The following is a 24,157-nucleotide window of genomic DNA, read 5'->3' on the forward strand; positions in this document are numbered from 1 at the left end:
AGAGAAGAAAAACAACACGACACAAATATTTTAGTACTTAATATTTTATTATTAACATCAATAAACTCATCCATTAATCAATCACCCGTTCATAAATAACACAATATTTCACAGCTTTCACATTTCTACAGATGAGGACATCTCAATCTCAGCATGTCTCGGTCTCAGAGGCTGGTCAGGAGCCTTTAGTCAGGGTTACTTTAAAGGGGAAGTGATGTAGTTATTACAGGAGAATGTCTGTAATTTAGGTTCCGTTATATTTTCAGTTTCTACAGTTTTTGTCTCTGAGATTCAGCCACAGGGCGACACTGCTTCCCCGCCTCCTCGTATCCCTCCTTCATCAGCTGAGTTATGTACAGGAACAGAGTCTGAGAGAGAGAGAGAGAGAGAGAGAGAGAGAGAGAGAGATAGGGGACATGTAAGATCAGAGCCCTGAGCTGAGTGTTGGGGAGTGTGTTTATGTGAGAAGTCTGATGTAAGATTGGACCCCTGTGCTGAGTGTTGGGGAGTGTGTTTATGTGAGAAGTCTGATGTAAGATTGGACCCCTGTGCTGAGCGTTGGGGAGTGTGATTATGTGAGACGTCTGATGTGAGATCAGACCCAGGGGTTGAGTGTTGGGGAGTGTGATTATGTGAGGAGTCTGATGTAAGATCAGACCCCTGGGCTGAGTGTTGGGGAGTATAATTATGTGAGGAGTCTGAAGTAAGATTGGACCCATGGGCTGAGCGTTGGGGAGTGTGATTATGTGAGGAGTCTGATGTGAGATCAGAGCCCTGGGCTGAGCTTTGGGGAGTATGATTATGTGAGGAGTCTGATGTAAGATCAGACCCCTGGGCTGAGCTTTGGGGAGTATGATTATGTGAGGAGTCTGATGTAAGATCAGAGCCCTGGGTTGAGTGTTGGGGAGTGTGATTATGTGAGGAGTCTGATGTAAGATTGGACCCATGGGTTGAGTGTTGGGGAGTGTGATTATGTGAGATCAGACCCGTGGGCTGAGCGTTGGGGAGTGTGATTATGTGAGGAGTCTGATGTGAGATCAGACCCCTGGGCTGAGCATTGGGGAGTGATTATGTGAGGAGTCTGATGTGAGATCGAACCCCTGGGCTGAGCGTTGGGGAGTGTGATTGTGTTAGACGTCTGATGTGAGATCAGACCCAGGGGTTGAGTGTTGGGGAGTGTGATTATGTGAGGAGTCTGATGTAAGATCAGACCCCTGGGCTGAGTGTTGGGTAGTATGATTATGTGAGGAGTCTGAAGTAAGATTGGACCCATGGGCTGAGCGTTGGGGAGTGTGATTATGTGAGGAGTCTGATGTGAGATCAGAGCCCTGGGTTGAGTGTTGGGGAGTGTGATTATGTGAGGAGTCTGATGTAAGATTGGACCCATGGGTTGAGTGTTGGGGAGTGTGATTATGTGAGATCAGACCCGTGGGCTGAGCGTTGGGGAGTGTGATTATGTGAGGAGTCTGATGTGAGATCAGACCCCTGGGCTGAGCATTGGGGAGTGATTATGTGAGGAGTCTGATGTGAGATCGAACCCCTGGGCTGAGCGTTGGGGAGTGTGATTGTGTTAGACGTCTGATGTGAGATCAGACCCAGGGGTTGAGTGTTGGGGAGTGTGATTATGTGAGGAGTCTGATGTAAGATCAGACCCCTGGGCTGAGTGTTGGGGAGTATGATTATGTGAGGAGTCTGAAGTAAGATTGGACCCATGGGCTGAGCGTTGGGGAGTGTGATTATGTGAGGAGTCTGATGTGAGATCAGAGCCCTGGGTTGAGTGTTGGGGAGTGTGATTATGTGAGGAGTCTGATGTAAGATTGGACCCATGGGTTGAGTGTTGGGGAGTGTGATTATGTGAGATCAGACCCGTGGGCTGAGCGTTGGGGAGTGTGATTATGTGAGGAGTCTGATGTGAGATCAGACCCCTGGGCTGAGCTTTGGGGAGTATGATTATGTGAGGAGTCTGATGTAAGATCAGAGCCCTGGGTTGAGTGTTGGGGAGTGTGATTATGTGAGGAGTCTGATGTAAGATTGGACCCATGGGTTGAGTGTTGGGGAGTATGATTATGTGAGATCAGACCCGTGGGCTGAGCGTTGGGGAGTGTGATTATGTGAAGAGTCTGATGTGAGATCAGACCCCTGGGCTGAGCGTTGGGGAGTGTGATTATGTGAGGAGTCTGATGTAAGATCGGATCCCTGGGCTGAGCATTCGGGAGTGTGATTATGTGAGGAGTCTGAAGTAAGATTGGACCTATGGGCTGAGCTTTCGGGAGTGTGATTATGTGAGGAGTCTGATGTAAGATCGGACCCCTGGGCTGAGCATTGGGGAGTGATTATGTGAGAAGTCTGATGTGAGATCGAACCCCTGGGCTGAGCATTGGGGAGTGTGATTATGTGAGACGTCTGTGAGATCAGACCGAGGGGTTGAGCATTGGGGAGTGTGATTATGTGAGGAGTCTTGTAGATTACCATCCAGGCGTTTTCCAGCTCTGAGCTCCAGCTGTCCTCCAGGATAGGCTTTATCACTTTAATAAACTCCACCCCCAGATACTGACACACACACACACACACACACACACACACACTTACTTTACAAAATGTAAATAAAATTGTGTAAATGATAAAATATAAAAATAAAATTTCAAATGTATTTTGTTCTCTGTACATTTCCATTCTGTTCAGAGTATTATCACTTTGTAACTATCACTATATAAAACTATGAATATAAAGTCTATTAATATACAATTTAAAGACAAATGTAGGTTAATTCATTTTAAGTGTAAAGTTCTAAAATCAGAATCTGTCAATTAAAGATTTAATTATAAACATTTTTAAATGCTAAATTATTCAAGTATATCAATCATTAAGATGTGTCCAGTGATTCCGGGCAGGCTCCGGACCCACCTCCACTCTGGACTAGATAAGTGTTACTGATAATGAGTAAATAAATAAAACATTTATTAACAAAATATACAAGATTCTGTTTTCTATTCATTCATTCATTGTCTGTAACCCTTATCCAGTTCAGGGTCGTGGTGGGTCCGGAGTCTACCTGGTGCAAGGCAGGAACACACCCTGAATTGGTTTTGGTTTTTCAGCTCAGTGTCAGTTACTTTTTAAGCTAATGTTATATAATGAACATGTCTATAATCTAATGAATGTATTCTAATGTGAGATATGTAATGTATGTTTGGACTGTGATGTAATACAGAAGAAGGCGGAGACTCGGACCATGTAATACTGAGGGTTGGAGTTGTAGTGGTAGTGCTTGCGTCCCAGATCTAGACTCAGCTGTTCTAGACGTTCAGGTTCCCCCAGTCTCGCCACACTCTTCTCCACGAACGACAACACGCTGAACAACACAGATAAACAAACACACACATTAACACAACAGTCAGTGACGCTCGGCTGCTGCTTTTGTCAGTTTGCTGCTCATTGATTCACCCAGATGCATCCGAAAGGTCACTTTTAAAAGAATGTTTAAAAATGTTTGTAAACTGCTAAGCTCCGTTTAAACAGGTTTAATTCAGATTATGATATGTTTAAAGTGAATTTAAAACTGTATTTGAATGGGAACACTACAGGTATGGGTCTATGACACACTGTGTTTGTGTAATTTTATACAATCATCACGTTTTATCAAGATTCATTGTTTTATTGTTTTATTTGGATCCTGAGCTGCTACTGCGATCCTGGGGTCCTACAAACATAACAAATACAGGACAACAATCACACAATCATATACACATAAAAAACACACATCTTAAGTGAAATGGTCACCTTAATAAGAAATGCTACCTTAAAAAGTCTGCTGTTATATTTTACAACTTAAAAGAACATCCACATAAAAATCTGCCATTTTATTAAGTAACTGACCATGCCAAATAACCCAGCTAATAAAACAATGTCTTTAAGGCGTCCTTATAACATCCTTTACAGGTGAAAGGAGGACAAAACATAACATTATATGGATGTTATTTTGTAGCGAACCAAAAACAGCTCACAAAGTTTCAACACCGTCCCCAGCACTCATACAACCATCTATAGGACGTCTTTTTATTTTGTACGACGCTTTTATAGGGCAAGGTTAATACACATTAGTAAAATAATTCAATTTTAGAAATAACTTTTCTAAATACATTATCATTAAAGTGACAGTAGCTGTTTAATCAACAGTGAAAATAACATTACACATGACCACATTTTGTGTGGCTATGTACATGATATTGTGTTATAAAGTTACCCACAGACAGCATACACGTCTAAACACAATCAAGGCTCCAGTGTTGTTCAACGCAGTACATATTTTTTATACATTGTAAAAATTCCACAATGTGATGTGTGTCAGAGTAAGTCACGTTGCATGTTAATGTTTCTTGCCTGTTCTTTAAAAGTGTGTTTTAATAAATATAGAGACTCAGTTCAGTAACGTCAATATTGAAAACAAACACGTTTTTTTAAAAAAGTAACTGTATTTAGCATTTATTGATGTCATGTTTTAAATTTATTTTCACATTGTAATGCTTTGTAGGGCTGGGCGATACGGACAATAATCTTGATATTAATAACTGAATGATGTATGATCTATTTACCACCCAGCCCTACTTTACTGTACTTTACAGATTCTTCTCTTCACATCGTCATCGGTCATCTGTCGCCTGAAGTGATCTACTGGAAAAATTAAACACAAATTAAAATAATCAAAACAAACAAATCCAACACAAGACTAATAATGATCAGACTTCAGAGATCAGCATTAGGAGCTAGAACCTGAGACTCTGATGTAAGTAGTTCTCCAAGAACCTCTGCCTAATGCTGTAAATGTAAATGTATACAGTATTCTGGCATCTAAGATAATGATATATATTTAAATATAGTCATTCAAGTAATTTCACACCTGCTGTACCTTGCTACCAGGTTTGGTGTTTTAGCCCAGAAAAAGTATAATAACTACACAGCTGTGTAAAATATAATAATAAGAAACATGCCTTTCCTAAGCCCCCCCCCCTCCCCACACACACACACACACACACACACACAGCTCCTCCTCTGAGATTTAGTCATGTTATCACAAGTCAAACAAAGAAGTAGTTTTCAATATACATGTCCTGATTATTCAGAAAATACATCCCATTCAAATGAATGGAGCGATGTTGAAAGAGGGATAAAAGACGGATGAGTGCGAGAGGTCTGTCATTTGACCGTAATAATAACAAACCATAATAATAAGAAAAATCCTCACAAACAGAAGTGTCCTCACACTATGTGCTTCTACGCACTAAGGGCACAGGGTAAACATGGGACTAGGCCGATGTTTCTACATTTCTGTATATTTTTGCTGCTTAATACAAGGCATTGCAGTGCAGGATATATGTAGAAGCAACAGAAGACTTGCTATGCAGCCCAATTCTATTGTAAAGAAGTCTATGTGATTCTGCTGCTAGTTCTAGGATGATTTAGAAACACTGTATCACGCAATGTCTACAAAATGCAGTAAAATAAATAAATGTATATAAAAATAAAATGGTTTTACTGATAATATATAAAGCAACAACGTACCTACAGCATGTAAAACTAACATCCTGAAAACTAGATTATATTTCTCTATATACTGAGAACACCTGTAAACATACTGACTCTGAAAATAATCTATTAATAATCTAATTTAATTTCATTAGCCCAAGTCTAATTTAATACATGTTCAGCACAACTGTAATTCCTAGTGCTAAGGGAATGTAAACAAGTTTGAAATGTTTTCCACTTCACACAAAAACCACCCCCACACCACTGACAGTAGACCACTGCTGGTCCACCATGGGACCCCTCAGATTACTGTCCTGTACCGGATAGAACCCATTTATAATCTCCTCAAACAGAGTTTACATTCACAGAGACTTTTATTCTGGAAAACACACTAATACAAATATTACCAACAACTATGAGAGAGATAATAATGAGTATAAGCCTGATATAAAATGATTAAATGATAAAAATGTTGACACTGTGCTGATTAAAATTATTTACTAATCTTATTAATAAAGAATAACAAAAAGAACCTAATGAAGGAGACAAATGTAAATTGGACTGTGAACGAAAAAGTTCACAGAATTTTGTCTAAAATTCTGTTTAATCAACAGTGGTCCGTATGGTAAACGACCGCGGTCACGCCATCTACACTAGGATTTCCTGTGCGCGTCTACATCACGGTTTACGGTAGAACGTGTGCGAGCGAGTGGGGGGACTCTCAGAAAAGCGCAGATATTGAAAATTCATAAGAAATGGAATTTAAAACATAATTCAATACAGTTAATATTAAAAACAGGCCTGATTGGCTAAAGAACGGTTTGCAACCCTTAAAAAGTCCATAAAGACCCATAAAATGGTTTCACTGAAATTAAAATTAAAAATCAAATTGTTACCAGAAAATCTCACTGTTGTATTGAAAAGCATGTCCTCAGGTACACAGGGTATAATATTTATGTGCATTTACTGTAAGAATTAGAAGTAATAGGCTTGAAAAAAACTCAGATATTAATTTCCATAAAATGGTTAAATCAAACTGTTACCAGACCACTCCACTGCAGCCTTAAAGAATATGTTCTAGAGTACCCAGAGAATAATTTTTATATATTTCTACTGTAGGAATTTGGAGAAATATCATTTCAAACTTATAAATATGATGTTTAATTTACAAATATTGCAAAATTGTGAGAGCTATTAAAGGGTTAAATCAAATGGTTACCAAACCACTTCACTGAAGCCTTGAAGAACATGTTCCAAGGTAACCAGAGAATAATTGTCGTACATTTTTACTGTAGGAATTTGGAGTAATATTATTTCAAATCTCAAAAATATTTTGTTTAATTTGCATATATGGCAAAATTGTGCGTCCTATTAAAGGGTTAAATCAAAGTGTTACCAGACCACTCAACTGCAGCCTTAAAGAATATGTTCTAGAGTACCCAGAGAATAATTTTTATACATTTTTACTGTAGGAATTTGGAGTAAGAGCATTTCAAATTTCAGTACAAATTGTTTAATTTGGCAATATTGCAAAATTGCGAGAGCTATTAAAGGGTTAAATCAAACTGTTACCAAACCATTCTACTGCAGCCTTGAAGGACATGTTCTCAGGTACTCAGAGAATAATTTTCATACATTTTTACAGTAGGAATGTGGAGTAATATTATTTCAAATCTCATAAAAATTATGCTTAATTTACATATGTGGCCAATTCTGAGTGCTATTAAAGGGTTAAATCAAACTGTTACTAGACCATTCCAATGCAGCTTTGAAGAACATGTTCTACAGTACCCAGATTATAATGTTCATACATTTGTACTGTAAGAATGTGGAGTAATAGCATTACAAACTTCATTAGAATAACAACACAATTCCACAAATTGCAGAATGCTGAAGGCCATAAAATGGTTAAATCAAACTGTTACCAGGCCATTCCACTGCAGCCTTGAAGAACATGTTCTAGAGTACCCAGGGTACAAATGTCATACATTTTTACAGTAGGAATTTGGAGTAATAGCATTTCAAAATTCAGTAAAAATTGTTTAATTTGCACATATTGCAAAATTCTGAGAGCTATTAAAGGGTTAAATCAAACTGTTACCAAACCACTCAACAGCAGCCTTGAAGAACATGTTCTAGAGTACCCAGGGTACATTTTTACTGTAGGAATTTGGAGTAATAACATTGCAAAATTCACTAAAATATTATATTTAATTTGCACATATTGCAAAATTGAGTGCTAATAATGGGTTAAATCAAAATGTTACCAGATAATTTACCAGAAACTGTCCACTGCAGTCTTGAAGTACATATTTTCAGTTTCCCTGGGTATAATTCTCATAACTTTTTACTCTAGGAATTTGGAGGAATAGTATGGTAAAATTTAATTTTTTGAATCTCGTAATGTTTAAGACCATAAAAAGTTTATAGTACTAGGTACTAATTACCAGGTACTGCATTTACGAAGAACATCGTCTCAGGTAAAAAGTATATGGTTTTTTTTTGTGTGTGTGTTCGGAATAGTAATATTTCAAATTTCCCTAAAAATTATGGTTAAATACAATTGCAGTGTTACCAGGGAGCCAAGTGCAGTCTTTAAAACCTTTTTTCTTAGGTACAATGTGCATACGATTTCATTATCTTATGACATTATCATTATTTCATGATCATCAGAGATCATGTCTGTAGTCTTGAAAACAATAAGACAATAACTTTCAAACTTTGAAAACAGTTTTTAAAGTTTGAAAGTTATTGTCTTATTGTTTTCAAGACTACAGACATGATCTCTGATGATCATGAAATAATGATAATGTCATAAGATAATGAAATCGTATGCACATTGTACCTAAGAAAAAAGGTTTTAAAGACTGCACTTGGCTCCCTGGTAACACTGCAATTGTATTTAACCATAATTTTTAGGGAAATTTGAAATATTACTATTCCGAACACACACACAAAAAAAAACCATATACTTTTTACCTGAGACGATGTTCTTCGTAAATGCAGTACCTGGTAATTAGTACCTAGTACTATAAACTTTTTATGGTCTTAAACATTACGAGATTCATAAAATTAAATTTTACCATACTATTCCTCCAAATTCCTAGAGTAAAAAGTTATGAGAATTATACCCAGGGAAACATTTTGATTTAACCCATTATTAGCGCTCAATTTTGCAATATGTGCAAATTAAACATAATATTTTAGTGAATTTTGCAATGCTATTACTCCAAATTCCTACAGTAAAAATGTATGACGATTGTACCCTGGGTACTCTAGAACATTTTCTTTAAGGCTGCAGTGGAATGGTCTGGTAACAGTTTGATTTAACCCTTTAATAGCGCTCAGAATTTTGCAATATTTGCAAATTAAACAATTTTTACTGAAATTTGAAATGCTATTACTCCAAATTCCTACTGTAAAAATGTATGACATTTGTACCCTGGGTACTCTAGAACATGTTCTTCAAGGCTGCAGTGGAATGGCCTGGTAACAGTTTGATTTAACCATTTTATGGCCTTCAGCATTCTGCAATTTGTGGAATTGTGTTGTTATTCTAATGAAGTTTGTAATGCTATTACTCCACATTCTTACAGTACAAATGTATGAACATTATAATCTGGGTACTGTAGAACATGTTCTTCAAAGCTGCATTGGAATGGTCTAGTAACAGTTTGATTTAACCCTTTAATAGCACTCAGAAATGGCCACATATGTAAATTAAGCATAATTTTTATGAGATTTGAAATAATATTACTCCACATTCCTACTGTAAAAATGTATGAAAATTATTCTCTGAGTACCTGAGAACATGTCCTTCAAGGCTGCAGTAGAATGGTTTGGTAACAGTTTGATTTAACCCTTTAATAGCTCTCGCAATTTTGCAATATTGCCAAATTAAACAATTTGTACTGAAATTTGAAATGCTCTTACTCCAAATTCCTACAGTAAAAATGTATAAAAATTATTCTCTGAGTACCTGAGAACATATTCTTTAAGGCTGCAGTTGAGTGGTCTGGTAACACTTTGATTTAACCCTTTAATAGGACGCACAATTTTGCCATATATGCAAATTAAACAAAATATTTTTGAGATTTGAAATAATATTACTCCAAATTCCTACAGTAAAAATGTACGACAATTATTCTCTGGTTACCTTGGAACATGTTCTTCAAGGCTTCAGTGAAGTGGTTTGGTAACCATTTGATTTAACCCTTTAATAGCTCTCACAATTTTGCAATATTTGTAAATTAAACATCATATTTATAAGTTTGAAATGATATTTCTCCAAATTCCTACAGTAGAAATATATAAAAATTATTCTCTGGGTACTCTAGAACATATTCTTTAAGGCTGCAGTGGAGTGGTCTGGTAACAGTTTGATTTAACCATTTTATGGAAATTAATATCTGAGTTTTTTCAAGCCTATTACTTCTAATTCTTACAGTAAATGCACATAAATATTATACCCTGTGTACCTGAGGACATGCTTTTCAATACAACAGTGAGATTTTCTGGTAACAATTTGATTTTTAATTTTAATTTCAGTGAAACCATTTTATGGGTCTTTATGGACTTTTTAAGGGTTGCAAACCGTTCTTTAGCCAATCAGGCCTGTTTTTAATATTAACTGTATTGAATTATGTTTTAAATTCCATTTCTTATGAATTTTCAATATCTGCGCTTTTCTGAGAGTCCCCCCACTCGCTCGCACACGTTCTACCGTAAACCGTGATGTAGACGCGCACCGGAAGTCCTAGTGTAGATGGCGTGACCGCGGTAGAAAACGCAGTGTAAAACACTAGTGGACCTCCAACTTTGTCCTCAGTGGATCAGCAGTGGTCCACCGTCTCCTTGCTGACAGGGACCACTCAGCCCTAAAGACTGGAGGACCGTTTCACAAACTCTATATAAACATTAACACACTGTGAGATGTATGACGTACATTTGAAAGTAATATTCAAGCAAATCCGATCGGTTCTCAGATGTCTGCTTGTTAGCTGTTTCTGTCAGTAAACTCCTAAATAAATAGCTTTAGCAGGCGACCTATCAGACAATATAAGAGGGGACAGTTTTGTTTTAAAAGCCGAATGTTAAACCCGCGGAACTGAACTATGTACAAGAGAAAGAGAGAGCGCTTACCGTTACTGCGGTAACTCCGGGTCCAACTGAAAACCCACTCAACCGTCGTCCGTTAGTGGAGGTACTTTTCAAACTGGGTTGCCAGATTGGTGGATTTCCAGTTTTCCTCTTCTGTAGGTGAAATTTGATGAACTACTGCTGGGAATTACTGCAACCTGAGAATTATGTTTTTATCAAAATACCTGTGAGCTTGAAAACAAACAATACTATGATTTCTCTGAAACAGCCGAAATATATGTATTATTATTTTTATGATTATTATTATAAGTAGTAGTAGTAGTATTAATATTATTGTATTTATTCTCATATTTATGACAATTTATATACAAAATAAATGTATTATTGTTATTATTATATACATTATCAATATTATTATTATTATCTGTACGCAGGGATTACGTTTGACCAGGAGACGACCAATTATTAACATTGTTGTACAAACCGGATTCCAAAAAAGTTGGGACACTAAACAAATTGTGAATAAAAACTGAATGCAATGATGTGGAGGTGCCAACATCTAATATTTTATTCAGAATAGAAACAAATCACAGATCAAAAGTTTAAACTGAGAGAATGGATCATTTTAAGGGAAAAATATGTTGTTTCAAAATTTCATGGCGTCAACAAATCCCAAAAAAGTTGGGACAAGGCCATTTTTTACCACTGTGTGTCATCCCCCCTTCTTCTTACAACACTCAACAGACGTCTGGGGACAGAGGAGACCAGTTTCTCAAGTTTAGAAATAGGAACGCTCTCCCATTCATGTCTAATACAGGCCTCTAACTGTTCAATCGTCGTGGGCCTTCTTGGTCCCACCTTCCTCTTTATGATGCTCCAAATGTTCTCTACAGGTGAAAGATCTGGACTGCAGGCTGCCATTTCAGTCCCCGGATCCTTCTCCTACGTAGCCATGATGTTGTGATTGCTGCAGAATGTGGTCTGGCATTATTTTGTTGAAAAATGCAGGGTCTTCCCTGAAAGAGATGACGTCTAGATGGGAGCATATGTTGTTCTAGAACCTGAACATAGTTCTCTGCATTAATGGTGCCTTTCCAGACATGCAAGCTGCCCATGCCACAAGCACTCATGCAACCCCATACCATCAGTGATGCAGGCTTCTGAACGGAGCGTTGATAACAACTTGGGTTATCCTTGTCCTCTCTGGTCCGGATGACATGGCGTCCCAGTGTTCCATAAAGAACTTCAAATCGTGACTCATCTGACCACAGAACAGTCTTCCATTTTGCCACACTTCATTTTAAAAGACCCCTGGCCCAGTGCAAACGTCTGAGCTTGCGGAGCTTGCTTAGAAATGGCTTCCTCTTTGCACTGTAGAGTTTCAGCTGGCGACGGTGGATGGCACGGTGGATAGTGTTCACTGACAATGCTTTCTGAGTTTTACGGCCTTGACCCTTACACACAGCAATTGTTCCAGATTCTCTGAATCTTTTGATGATGTTATGCACAGTTGATGATGATAACTAAAAAGTCTTTGCTATTTTATGCTGGGTAACACCATTCTGGTATTGCTGCACTATCTTTCTGCCCAACAATGGTGGAATTGGTGATCCTCTTACCATCTTGGCTTCAGAGAGACACTGACACTCTGAGAAGCTCTTTTTATCCCAATCATGTCAATTGACCTAATTAGTGTTAATTGGTCTTCCAGCTGTTCGTTATATGCTCAATTTCCTTTTTCCAGCCACTTATTGCTACTTGTCCCAACTTTTTTGGGATTTGTTGACGCTGTGAAATTTTGAATCAACATATTTTTTCTTTAAAATGTTACATTTACTCAGATTAAACTTTTGATCTGTCGTCTATGTTCTATTAGGAATAAAATATTGACATTTGCCATCTTCACATCATTGCATTCAGTTTTTACTCACAATTTGTTTAGTGTCCCAACTCCAGTTTGTAAATAGTAGAGGTGGGCGATTCCAGGAATTTTGGGGGAGCGCGCTACTCTTCACGACATGATGATGCAACAGAAACACGAGTGTTGCTTTCAAAAACGTACAATGGACGTCCTCATAACGACTTGCACGTAACGTCATTCATAGGACCAAAATACAACGTCAGCGAACGTTAAGGGGGACGTCGCTTAAAAAAACCCTACCACCTTAAAAAGACTCCCATTATATTTAGACTACTCTGTTCAATAAACTACTGCTGGTATTTTACATTCCACCTTAAGAATCCAGCCACATTTATCTGGGGCTTCCTTAAGTCAGTGGGATATGATGTTATTCCTATTTATTAGGCTCTGTGTGTGAGTCTGTGTGTATTGTCTATGAGTGTCTGTGTGAGAATGGCAGTTTAATGTCAGTGTTCCGGAAAGTTCTGCCATTGATGTTCTATGAGAGGACCATGTCCTGTTTGAACGAGCGCTGTATGAAAACAGTACACCACACGGGGTGTCCTGCTCACAGTCGGCCCGTTACAGCGGGGGAACAGACACAGAGACTGGACTCATGACTGAGACGGGTTCTCTGATCAGAGTGTGGTTCTGCCCGTGTGTGAAGGACTCTAGGTGTTCACCAGTGTGCAGGGTGTGGCTGAGGCTGGAGGAGGGTCTGTGGTCGTCTGGGGGGGGGGGGGGGTAATCTCATGGACATGGGTCTTTAGTTGAAGTGACAGCCCACAGTGAGCTGCTGGACCCCCAGGTCCTTCTGCTTTTCTCATCGTCTGACTGAGGAACATCACTATATTCTCTGTCTATTCCAAGGTGACCCTCCTCCAGCGTGCTCCGGGCTGCAGATGTGTGACGTGACGAACACCAGGAGAATTCACACATCTGGACTGACCGCCACATCCCCCCGTTTTAATCTTCTTATGAATGTGTGGCAGTGAGTAAAACACCAGGGGAGGCACCTGGGGAATCGGTCTGAACTGCGCAGTTCTTTGATGCGAAAGCAGCTGGACACTGATGTGGAGTCCATCCAGAAACACATCCAGCTCAGGTCCAAGTACAGATCCACTTTCAGTACATTTCAGTCACAGACGACTCACAGGAAAACAATCACAACACAACAATCGCTATTCTTCTATTCTTCTTTATATTCCTGTAATAAACAGTGTTATTATAATCATTAACATCACTGAGTTCTCACCGGAGGCCGTGAGCGCGGAGCTCTTTACTGAACTGAATTCCAGGCTCCGGCACGTCCCGAAAAGTAAAGAAAGCTTCTTTACACTCAGGATGGACTTCAAACAACCTACGCACACACACACACACACACACACACACACACACACAGAGAGAGAGAGAGAGAGAGACAAATAAACAAATACAAACAAATAAACCCATTTAAAAATATTCCCTGGAAACACAAATGACTTCCTCTTGCAGCTCGAGCAGGAAATGGCCGTCCTCTGATGAGCAGTGAACAGCAGTGATCGAGTACAGTACAGAGAACAGGCTCCTGCTGCTGACACCATCACCTCTCTGACAGAGCCTCGCACTGTGTAACCCACAGTAAAACACACTGTGTACTGTTCTCCCTCCTGAAGAGTTCTCAACAAAAGCTCATAGTAAAGGTTTCCAGCACAGTCACTGATTCTGAAACAGCCACCTACAGTTTATACTGGACCATGAGCACTACACACTATACTACATACTATATATACTGCCCTCTGCAGGACACAGGGGGAAGTGCAGCAGTGAGTCGCCCTCAGGTTCTGATTGAGGATGATTTTCAGAATCGATCAAAGAATAAACCTTTCCACAGATGTCCACTGCTCTTTATTGACTCTGTTCTACCTGGGGGAGGTCTGTGAATGACAGCATTATTCTCTGGGTCTCCTGCTTTACAAAGTTACACCTAATGTCAGACTCGTTTAATAATTAAATAACTCCATCACGGGTGTTTAACTCCATTACATCACACAGAACATGACCTTATGATCACTCATGCAGCGCAGAGGTCATCGCTCTAGAAGAACTCCAGAGGAACTCTAGAGGAACCTCAGAAGAACCCTAGAAGAACTCCAGAGAGACTGCAGAAGATCTCCAGAGGAACTCCACTGGAACTCCAGAGGAACCTCAGAGGAACTCCAGAGGACGTTAGGAGGAGAACGGAGTGAGATGCGACTGTGATCTGGGTTTATCTCTGAAACTAATCTGAGCTTCAGTCAAATATAGTTCCTGTTTATTTCAGACACAGATCAGCAGCTGATTAACAGAGGAGCCTTTAACACAGACGCAGCCCGGAGCCTTTGATGTTTCTTTGTTTTGTTCTTTTCTTTTCTTTCTCTCTTTCTTTCTTTCTTTATCATTTCCTTCACCTTCTACCAACGATTCTGTTTAGACTGTGGGAGGACACCCAGGCTGACTCAGGGAGAACACAGGGTTCTTCAGGGTTGTACCTGGCACCAGCCCCGGTTCTGTTTGTTTTCACAAGTTCCATAACCTGCTCAGAAGTGTTTACTAAGAGTCCAACTGAAACACAGGGCCCTGAGACAATAACCAGAGCTACTGTCTCTCACTCTACATCTACAAGGTGAACCAGGGAGGGACGAGTGTCTCACAGAGTGGACAGAGAGTGGATAGTGAGTGGACAGAGGGTTAACTCCTGCAGTACTGCTGTATCTGATCGTTCAAATATAAAGCCAGCCCCAGCCTCAGGACCTCGTCTATTAAAGGTGCACTCTTTAAGGTGGAATTAATAAATAATAAAGGTGAATAAAAAAGACAGCTCCAGCCTTGAGACACACCTTAATCACAGTGGAGTTCTGAAGGTGGAGTGTATAAAAAGCCAGATCAGATCTCAGGAATCAGCTGATTTAAGGTGGACTGTTAAAGATGGAATGAGGAGTGTGGTTTAAAAGTGCTCCAGAAGCCTAGATTTAAATTGGGGAAAATGCCACTCTCAGTAGAATCAGGTGCACTAGGGGTCCGTTATACACAGCTCTACAACTGGACAGTTCATTTACATTTCATTACACATTGGTTTACTAAAGACCCAGAATGTTTGAGGGTAGATATAGAGTCATATGTGTGCAGATCTATGTCTCTAACATGTCTATTATCATTTGAAAAAGATGGATGGGGGAAACACATTGGGGAACACAAGACACTAATAAACACCTTATGGACTTGGACTAAGATTAAAACATATATTGAGAACAACAAACTTGGGAAAGTATTTTCTTCCTGATGTGGAAATCCAGAACATCTTCCCGGCCTCACTGACCCTGCGTTCACACGGTGGGAACACGGGGGGATATTATCTACAGGAGGCCTACGGCTGGGAACTCGCCTCATGTCTTTTGAAGAGCTAAGACAAGAACTAAATATCCCTCAACGTGACTTTAACGATTCCTTCAACTCAGTCATACCTCTGAGTTATAGTTTAAATAAATTAGAAACATTTATAAACTCTGATCATAAACAAAAGCATTTTATCTCTAAATGTTACAACATTAAATAAAGACACCACTCTGAACACTAGCTCTGTCAGAACTGGATGGGGAATGGACTTGGTGATGTTGGATGATAAGTGGGAGCTCGTGGTGACCGTGGCCTTAGCTCTAAGCAGTTTACAGAAGGGCAGTTTAAGATCATCCACAGATCATTTATCACCCCTGAGAAAATGAGAAAGATGGACCCATCTAAGTCAGATCTCTGTATTAAATGTCTAACACACATTTCTGCACTGCTTTTGGACCTGTCCGTACGTCAAACAGTTTAGGAAGCGATTGTGTTTGGAAATGAAATGCTCTCTGCATACATTAATATCAGCTGAGCCCTTAGTTGTAGTTTAGGGAGCGTCTGTCGGGGGACTCTCTTTTGATCAGGATTTATTGGTCATCTATAAAACCCAGTGTAACTCAGTGGAACACAACAATATACAATATGCTCCCCCTCGAGAGATTAGCTCATCTACATGATAAAGACTAAGGAGTTCTACCAAGAATGGGCTACGTTTCTGGATTATATCAAACCTGAGGTTAACGGTGTGCTGTGGTGCTGAAGCCGAAGTGTTATTTAAGCGCTGCCTCTTTTTAATCTCTTCTCTTCCCTTTAATGCTGTTATCTTAATGTTCAATAAATGTTGCAAGAAGGGAGAAAAAAAAGTGCTCAGACCTCAGGAATCAGCCTATTTAAGGTGGACTGTTAAAGATGGAATGTGGAGTCTGGTTAAAAAGTGCTCAGACCTCAGGAATCAGCCTATTTAAGGTGGACTGTTAAAGATGGAATGTGCAGTCTGGTTAAAAAGTGCTCAGACCTCAGGAATCAGCCTATTTAAGGTGGACTGTTAAAGATGGAATGTGCAGTCTAGTTAAAAAGTGCTCAGACCTCAGGAATCAGCCTATTTAAGGTGGACTGTTAAAGATGGAATGTGCAGTCTGGTTAAAAAGTGCTCAGACCTCAGGAATCAGCCTATTTAAGGTGGACTGTTAAAGATGGAATGTGGAGTCTGGTTAAAAAGTGCTCAGACCTCAGGAATCAGCCTATTTAAGGTGGACTGTTAAAGATGGAATGTGGAGTCTGGTTAAAAAGTGCTCAGACCTCAGGAATCAGCCTATTTAAGGTGGACTGTTAAAGATGGAATGTTGAGTCTGGTTAAAAAGTGCTCAGACCTCAGGAATCAGCCTATTTAAGGTGGACTGAGAAAGATGGAATGTGCAGTCTAGTTAAAAAGTGCTCAGACCTCAGGAATCAGCCTATTTAAGGTGGACTGAGAAAGATGGAATGTGCAGTCTAGTTAAAAAGTGCTCAGACCTCAGGAATCAGCCTATTTAAGGTGGACTGTTAAAGATGGAATGTGCAGTCTAGTTAAAAAGTGCTCAGACCTCAGGAATCAGCCTATTTAAGGTGGACTGTTAAAGATGGAATGTGCAGTCTAGTTAAAAAGTGCTCAGACCTCAGGAATCAGCCTATTTAAGGTGGACTGTTAAAGATGGAATGTGGAGTCTGGTTAAAAAGTGCTCAGACCTCAGGAATCAGCCTATTTAAGGTGGACTGTTAAAGATGGAATGTGGAGTCTGGTTAAAAAGTGCTCAGACCTCAGGAATCAGCCTATTTAAGGTGGACTGTTAAAGATGGAATGTTGAGTCTGGTTAAAAAGTGCTCAGACCTCAGGAATCAGCCTATTTAAGGTGGACTGAGAAAGATGGAATGTTGAGTCTGGTTAAAAAGTGCTCAGACTTCAGGAATCAGCCTATTTAAGGTGGACTGAGAAAGATGGAATGTGCAGTCTAGTTAAAAAGTGCTCAGACCTCAGGAATCAGCCTATTTAAGGTGGACTGAGAAAGATGGAATGTGCAGTCTAGTTAAAAAGTGCTCAGACCTCAGGAATCAGCCTATTTAAGGTGGACTGTTAAAGATGGAATGTGCAGTCTAGTTAAAAAGTGCTCAGACCTCAGGAATCAGCCTATTTAAGGTGGACTGTTAAAGATGGAATGTGCAGTCTAGTTAAAAAGTGCTTAGACCTCAGGAATTAGCCTATTTAAGGTGGACTGAGAAAGATGGAATGTGCAGTCTAGTTAAAAAGTGCTCAGACCTCAGGAATCAGCCTATTTAAGGTGGACTGTTAAAGATGGAATGTGCAGTCTAGTTAAAAAGTGCTCAGACCTCAGGAATCAGCCTATTTAAGGTGGACTGTTAAAGATGGAATGTGCAGTCTAGTTAAAAAGTGCTCAGACCTCAGGAATCAGCCTATTTAAGGTGGACTGTTAAAGATGGAATGTGCAGTCTAGTTAAAAAGTGCTCAGACCTCAGGAATCAGCCTATTTAAGGTGGACTGTTAAAGATGGAATGTGCAGTCTAGTTAAAAAGCGCTCAGACCTCAGGAATCAGCCTATTTAAGGTGGACTGTTAAAGATGGAATGTGCAGTCTAGTTAAAAAGTGCTCAGACCTCAGGAATCAGCCTATTTAAGGTGGACTGTTAAAGATGGAATGTGCAGTCTGGTTAAAAAACACTCAAACCTCAGGAATCAGCCTATTTAAGGTGGACTGTTAAAGATGGAATTTGGAGTCTGGTTAAAAAGCTAACTCCATCTTGAAGCTGGATGGTTTGTGCACTCTTTAAGGTAGAACACACAAGTGAAAGCTAATGTTATCCTCATAGTGAATTTACATTAAGAGATGAAAGGTTCTTGAGTCGGATGTGGAATGATTCTTTTGGAGATCTAAAATGAGACGTGTTCTAAAATGAAAATGATTCATTGTAAAACCTTTAAACAGAGTGTCAGGGATAAACAGAGGGTTCACACACCTGACGAACAGAATGACCCCAGATTTCATCACCTCGTTCTTCACGGTCCCCCACGAGTTCCTCACCAGTTCCTTCTGTTCTTCACTGAGACTCACAACCTCCAGTCCTCCACTCTGACCCTTGGAACCCGAGGACACAGCACAGCCCATTCTAGATAACACCACCGGTTCTAGATAAGAGTTAAAATTGCAAGAATCTCAGAACTCCCTCAGCTTCTTCAGAAACTTCTTTAAGAACCAGAACAATCCTGTTGTTTGAAAAAACAGATTAATGGTTTATAAATAACTGAGTGAATAAAGCTCCAGCGGGTTCTCTCTGGTTCTCCTGTCTTATCTGGAACGTCTCCCTCTCTCTCCTCTCTCAGCTCTGAACACAACAAACACCCAACACCGCCGTTAGAATAAAACATATTTGCATTGAATTTACATATTATCTTTGACTCCCTCAGAACAGAGCGCTCAGACCCGAGGCTCCGTCTCTCAGTGAGAAACACACAGAACCTCAAAGAACCACAACTTGAGAACCTCACTGGAACACTGTTCCTCTCCTTATTCACACACAGTTACACATGAAGGAGCAAGAGGATCCCAGTGTGTATCACTACAGGCACGCACCCCCGCACCCCCCCTCCCACAACCCAGCACTAGTGTGGAACAGTGGAACTGTGTTCTCTGGAGCGATGGGGTTCCTCTGGTGTGTGGAACAGTGGAACTGTGTTCTCTGGAGCGATGGTGTTCCTCTGGTGTGTGGAACAGTGGAACCATGTTCTCTGGAGAGATGAGGTTCCTCTGGTGTGTGGAACAGTGGAACCATGTTCTCTGGAGAGATGAGGTTCCTCTGGTGTGTGGAACAGTGGAACCATGTTCTCTGGTGCAATGGAGTTCCTCTGGTGTGTGGAACAGTGGAACCATGTTCACTGGAGCGATGGAGTTCCTCTGGTGTGTGGAACTGTGGAACTGTGTTCTCTGTAGTGATGGTGTTCCTCTGGTGTGTGGAACAGTGGAACCATGTTCACTGGAGCGTTGGAGTTCCTCTGGTGTGTGGAACAGTGGAACCATGTTCTCTGGAGTGATGGAGTTCCTCTTGTGTGTGGAACAGTGGAACCATGTTCTCTGGAGAGATGGGGTTCCTCTGGTGTGTGGAACAGTAGAACCATGTTCTCTGGAGCGATGGAGTTCCTCTGGTGTGTGGAACAGTGGAACCACGTTCTCTGGAGCGATGGAGTTCCTCTGGTGTGTGGAACAGTGGAACCACGTTCTCTGGAGAGATGGAGTTCCTCTGGTGTGTGGAACAGTGGAACCATGTTCTCTGGAGAGATGAGGTTCCTCTGGTGTGTGGAACAGTAGAACCATGTTCTCTGGTGCGATGGAGAAGTGTTTTATTAAAATGAACAGGTAGGGGTTTATCAGGCTCAGTCTACGGTGACTGTTTGCATGTTCTCAGAATGAGATAACACTGGGTTTTATGGGGTTTCTAAGTTTTATGAACGTGTTTAGTTGATCCTCTCAGCGAATACTTGATCCTTTCTAGTTTAAGAAAGAGTAAGAGGTCCCTAAGCCGGTCTCTTATTGTATTATTCATCGAGGCACCGTTTTCCAAATCCCCAAAAACAGCTAGGTTTCACGTCCACATCAAACGCCTCGGAGAGAAATGTAAAAATGGATGTTCAGAACTCTGCCAAAACACGTGTGAGATCAGCGTCAGCAGCATGACAGCGATCACAGGTGTCACGCTGAATTACTCTGAGTCCCGCACTGATTCTCATTAATGCATTATCACAAGTTTCATCAGATATCTCCATTCCAAACTCCTGCTCCCATTCAGAGCATGTTTTACTCAGAGGTCTGTCTTTAAAGGACAGAGTGGTAGAGTGTGTACGTGAGGTCAAGCCTCTGGGTGGTGGAGTATCTAAAATGGAGTCTAGTCCTGATGTAGGAGGCAGGTTAGAGGAAGGTGGAATTGAAAATAGTGAAATAAACTGTTGTTGGGAAACTGTGGAGATGTCTCTAAAATACACCATCAACAAACGAGTCACTGAATTTGTTCAGACCGAGTTTCTGCCATTTTACAAAGAAAGTACATGGTGTGTACTGTAAAACAGAGAAAGGCAGTTCAGCAGAAACAAGTGCAGTAAAGTTGTCGAAGGACGAGCTGGAGTCCATTTTGCACCATTCTGCTTGTGGGGACTGTGACCAGTCGATTACGTTTTGTTGTCTGCCCAGTTACAGTACGTTAAGTTGAGGAGAACTAATCCACCCTGAGACCTTGGTCTCTGAAGACGCTCCTTACACATTTCTAGGGACCTTCCCACACCATAAGAATGATGCAACCATTTTGTCCATTGCTTGAAAGAACGATTTTGGGAGAAAAATTGAAAGACACTGGAAGAGATACAACAATCTGTGCACTACGTTCATTTTGATAAAGTTAATTCTACTAGACGTAAAATAGTCCATTTCTGAAAATCAGGTTTAATTTTATTAAGTAAAGGTTTAGAGGCTGGTCATGGTGTGGGTAAATATTAATCCCTAGCTCGAGGCCAGAATTAAATTTTCAGGTGAAAAACAGTCCAAACCAAACAAGGCATGCAGTTTTCAAACACTTAAATAATGACACTGTGCATGAGAAAGTCACTAGTAAATCAAAACTAACCACCTCAGGGCTAGACGAAACAGACCGTGACGTAGGAATACTTTACTCCTGGCTGGTCACACGCTGGTGGTAGAATATATCAGTGTCTTCTGCTGTTTCAAAAAGCAAAGTTTCACCTTTGAAAAGAACCTGAAGATGAGCAGGGAGCAGCAGGCGAAACCGGATGATTTTCTCATACAACTTCAGCTTGATTTCTTTGAAAGCAGCGAGCTTCCTAACCGCTGAAATCCAGACAGATCCTCAACTTAGATCATCTGTAGGACAGCTCGTGTGGTCTAGCCCAGCGCATCTAGCCCGTTCTGAACACACACGATGAAAACACACGATGAATGGTCTCGGTGGTTTCCCTTGTGCTGGCTTTGGGCTGAGGGAGCGGTGACCTCGCTCAAGCACCGTTAGCTTTTCAAATAATAATAATAATAATAATAAATGGAATTTTTAAAGCGCTTTTCAGTAACCCAAAGACGCTGTTACAATCATATGAACACAAAGACAATCACATCCATAACACTACATAACATACAATGATACAAAACAGGAACAAGGGTAAAAACAAACAATGGCTAATCAGAAACAGAGGGATTGAATGCAGCCGCAAACAGGTGTGTTTTAAGTTTGGATTTAAATAGCGATAGAGATGTTGACTGTTGAATTTCTGGAGGAAGGGAGTTCCAGAGGCGGGGGGGCATGTCTGGAGAAGGCTCGATCTCCAAGACTACGCAGCTTAGAAGGAGAGATGGTGAGTAAACCAGCTGAGGAAGATCTGAGAATGCGATTACATGTGTATGGTTGAAGAAGGTCCGATAAGTAAGAGGGAGCTTGGTTATTGAGAGCTTTGTAGGTGAGAAGGAGGATTTTGAACTGAATACGATATTTAACAGGAAGCCAGTGGAGGTTGTGGAGAACTGGGGTGATGTGGTTGGTGGGACCGGGTGTGCGTGAGGAGACGGGCAGCAGAGTTCTGGACCATTTGGAGTTTATGTAGTAGTGAGGAGCTAATGCCAGAAAGAAGAGAGTTACAATAGTCAAGACGGCTGGAGATGAATGCATGGATGAGGCGTTCAGAGGCAGACTGGGAAACAGAAGGATGGATTTTAGCAATGTTGCAAAGGTGGAAGAATGAGGTTTTTATGATGGAACTAACATGGGAATGAAACGTGAGCGTAGAGTCAAGGGTGACACCAAGATTTCGGACCACAGTGGAGGGGGACAGGGTGACATCATCAACTGAGAGTGTGAGGGAGCCTGGTTTATTGAGGGTAGATTTGGAGCCAATGAGGATTAGGTCAGTTTTATTACTATTAAGCATCAGTGAATTTTGAGTCATCCAGTGCCTGATTTTTGAGAGACATAGTTCAGATTTGGAGAGTGGTGGGTTGTTGAAAGGATTGGTCCGGAGGTAAATCTGTGTGTCATCAGCGTAACAGTGAAAATCAAGATTGAAATGATGGATAATATGGCCGAGGGGGAGTACATAGACAATAAACAGTAATGGGCCAAGGACAGAGCCTTGTGGGACCCCTTGTGAGATGGATGAAATGGTTGAACTATGTCCAGAAAGTGTGACAAATTGTTTTCGATCTGTTAGGTAAGATCTAAACCAGTCAAGGGCAGAACCAGTGACACCCAGCTCACGCAGTCTTGAGAGGAGGATGGCATGATTTACTGTGTCAAAGGCAGAACTTAAGTCAAGGAGGACCAGAATACTTAGAGCTCCCGTATCTGCAGCCACCAGCAGATCATTGATAACTTTGACCAAGGCAGTTTCAGTACTATGGTGAGGGCGAAAACCAGACTGAAATGAATCGAGGAGGTTATTGGATTCTAGGTTTGTTGTCAGCCGGGTGGCTACAACACGCTCAAGGATTTTAGAAAAAAATGGAAGATTTGAAATCGGACGGAAATTATTTAGATTAGCTGGGTCAAGACCAGGTTTTTTAAGGATATTTGTAACTGCAGCTAATCTGTAAACTGAGGGGACATAGCCAGAAAACAGTGACTGGTTAATAATAGAGGTTAGATGAGGGACCAAAGCAGTCATGCAGGCTTTCGTTAGTGAGGTAGGGAGGGGATCAGGAGAAGGAGTAACCGGGCTTAAATCAGAAAAACAGGGCGTGGATATAGAACAGACTGAGGGCTGTGGAGACAGTGAGGAAGGAAAGGTGGATTTAGATGAGATAATCGTAAGAGAGTTATTAATATTGGACATTTTATCTTCAAAGAAGTGTAAGAAGGAGTTACAGAGTTCAGAGGAGGGTGTCATGTTGCTGCCAGGGGCTTTGAAAAGTTTAGAGATCGTTGTAAAGAGATTACGGGGGTTAGCATTAGGCCCATTAATAAGACCTGAGAGATACCTAGACTTGGCGGTGTGTAAGGAATCTCTGTATTTGCGCATGTGTTGCAGATAAGCATCAGCATGCACCGTTAATTTGGTTTTTTTGTACAGCCTTTCAAGCTGACGTCCGGCTTGTTTCACAGTGCGCAGCTCAGTGGTGAACCAGGGAGCAGAAGTGGTGAAAGAGACCAATTTGATTTTCACAGGAGCAGAAGCGTTGAGGGACGCGGAAAGAGCAGAGTTAAGCATTGTGGCATGTACCTCAGGAGAGGATGGAGCAGT

At 40.7% G+C, this 24,157-nt stretch overlaps 1 protein-coding gene across 1 annotated transcript; it reads right to left on the reverse strand.

Annotated features, from left to right (window-relative positions):
- Positions 1–39: 39 nt before the first annotated feature.
- Positions 40–19,240, reverse strand: LOC136701652 (neuroglobin-like). Its single transcript, XM_066676294.1, has 5 exons — positions 18,889–19,240; positions 13,779–13,883; positions 3,232–3,352; positions 2,470–2,550; positions 40–368 (listed from the first exon to the last, which is right to left on the reverse strand). Exons 1-5 carry the CDS (start codon positions 19,035–19,037, stop codon positions 270–272), a joined length of 555 nt encoding a protein of 184 aa, XP_066532391.1. The 5' UTR covers positions 19,038–19,240; the 3' UTR covers positions 40–269.
- Positions 19,241–24,157: the final 4,917 nt, after the last annotated feature.

This window comes from Hoplias malabaricus, chromosome 7, assembly GCF_029633855.1.
Source record: "Hoplias malabaricus isolate fHopMal1 chromosome 7, fHopMal1.hap1, whole genome shotgun sequence".
NCBI classification, from domain to species: domain Eukaryota; kingdom Metazoa; phylum Chordata; class Actinopteri; order Characiformes; family Erythrinidae; genus Hoplias; species Hoplias malabaricus.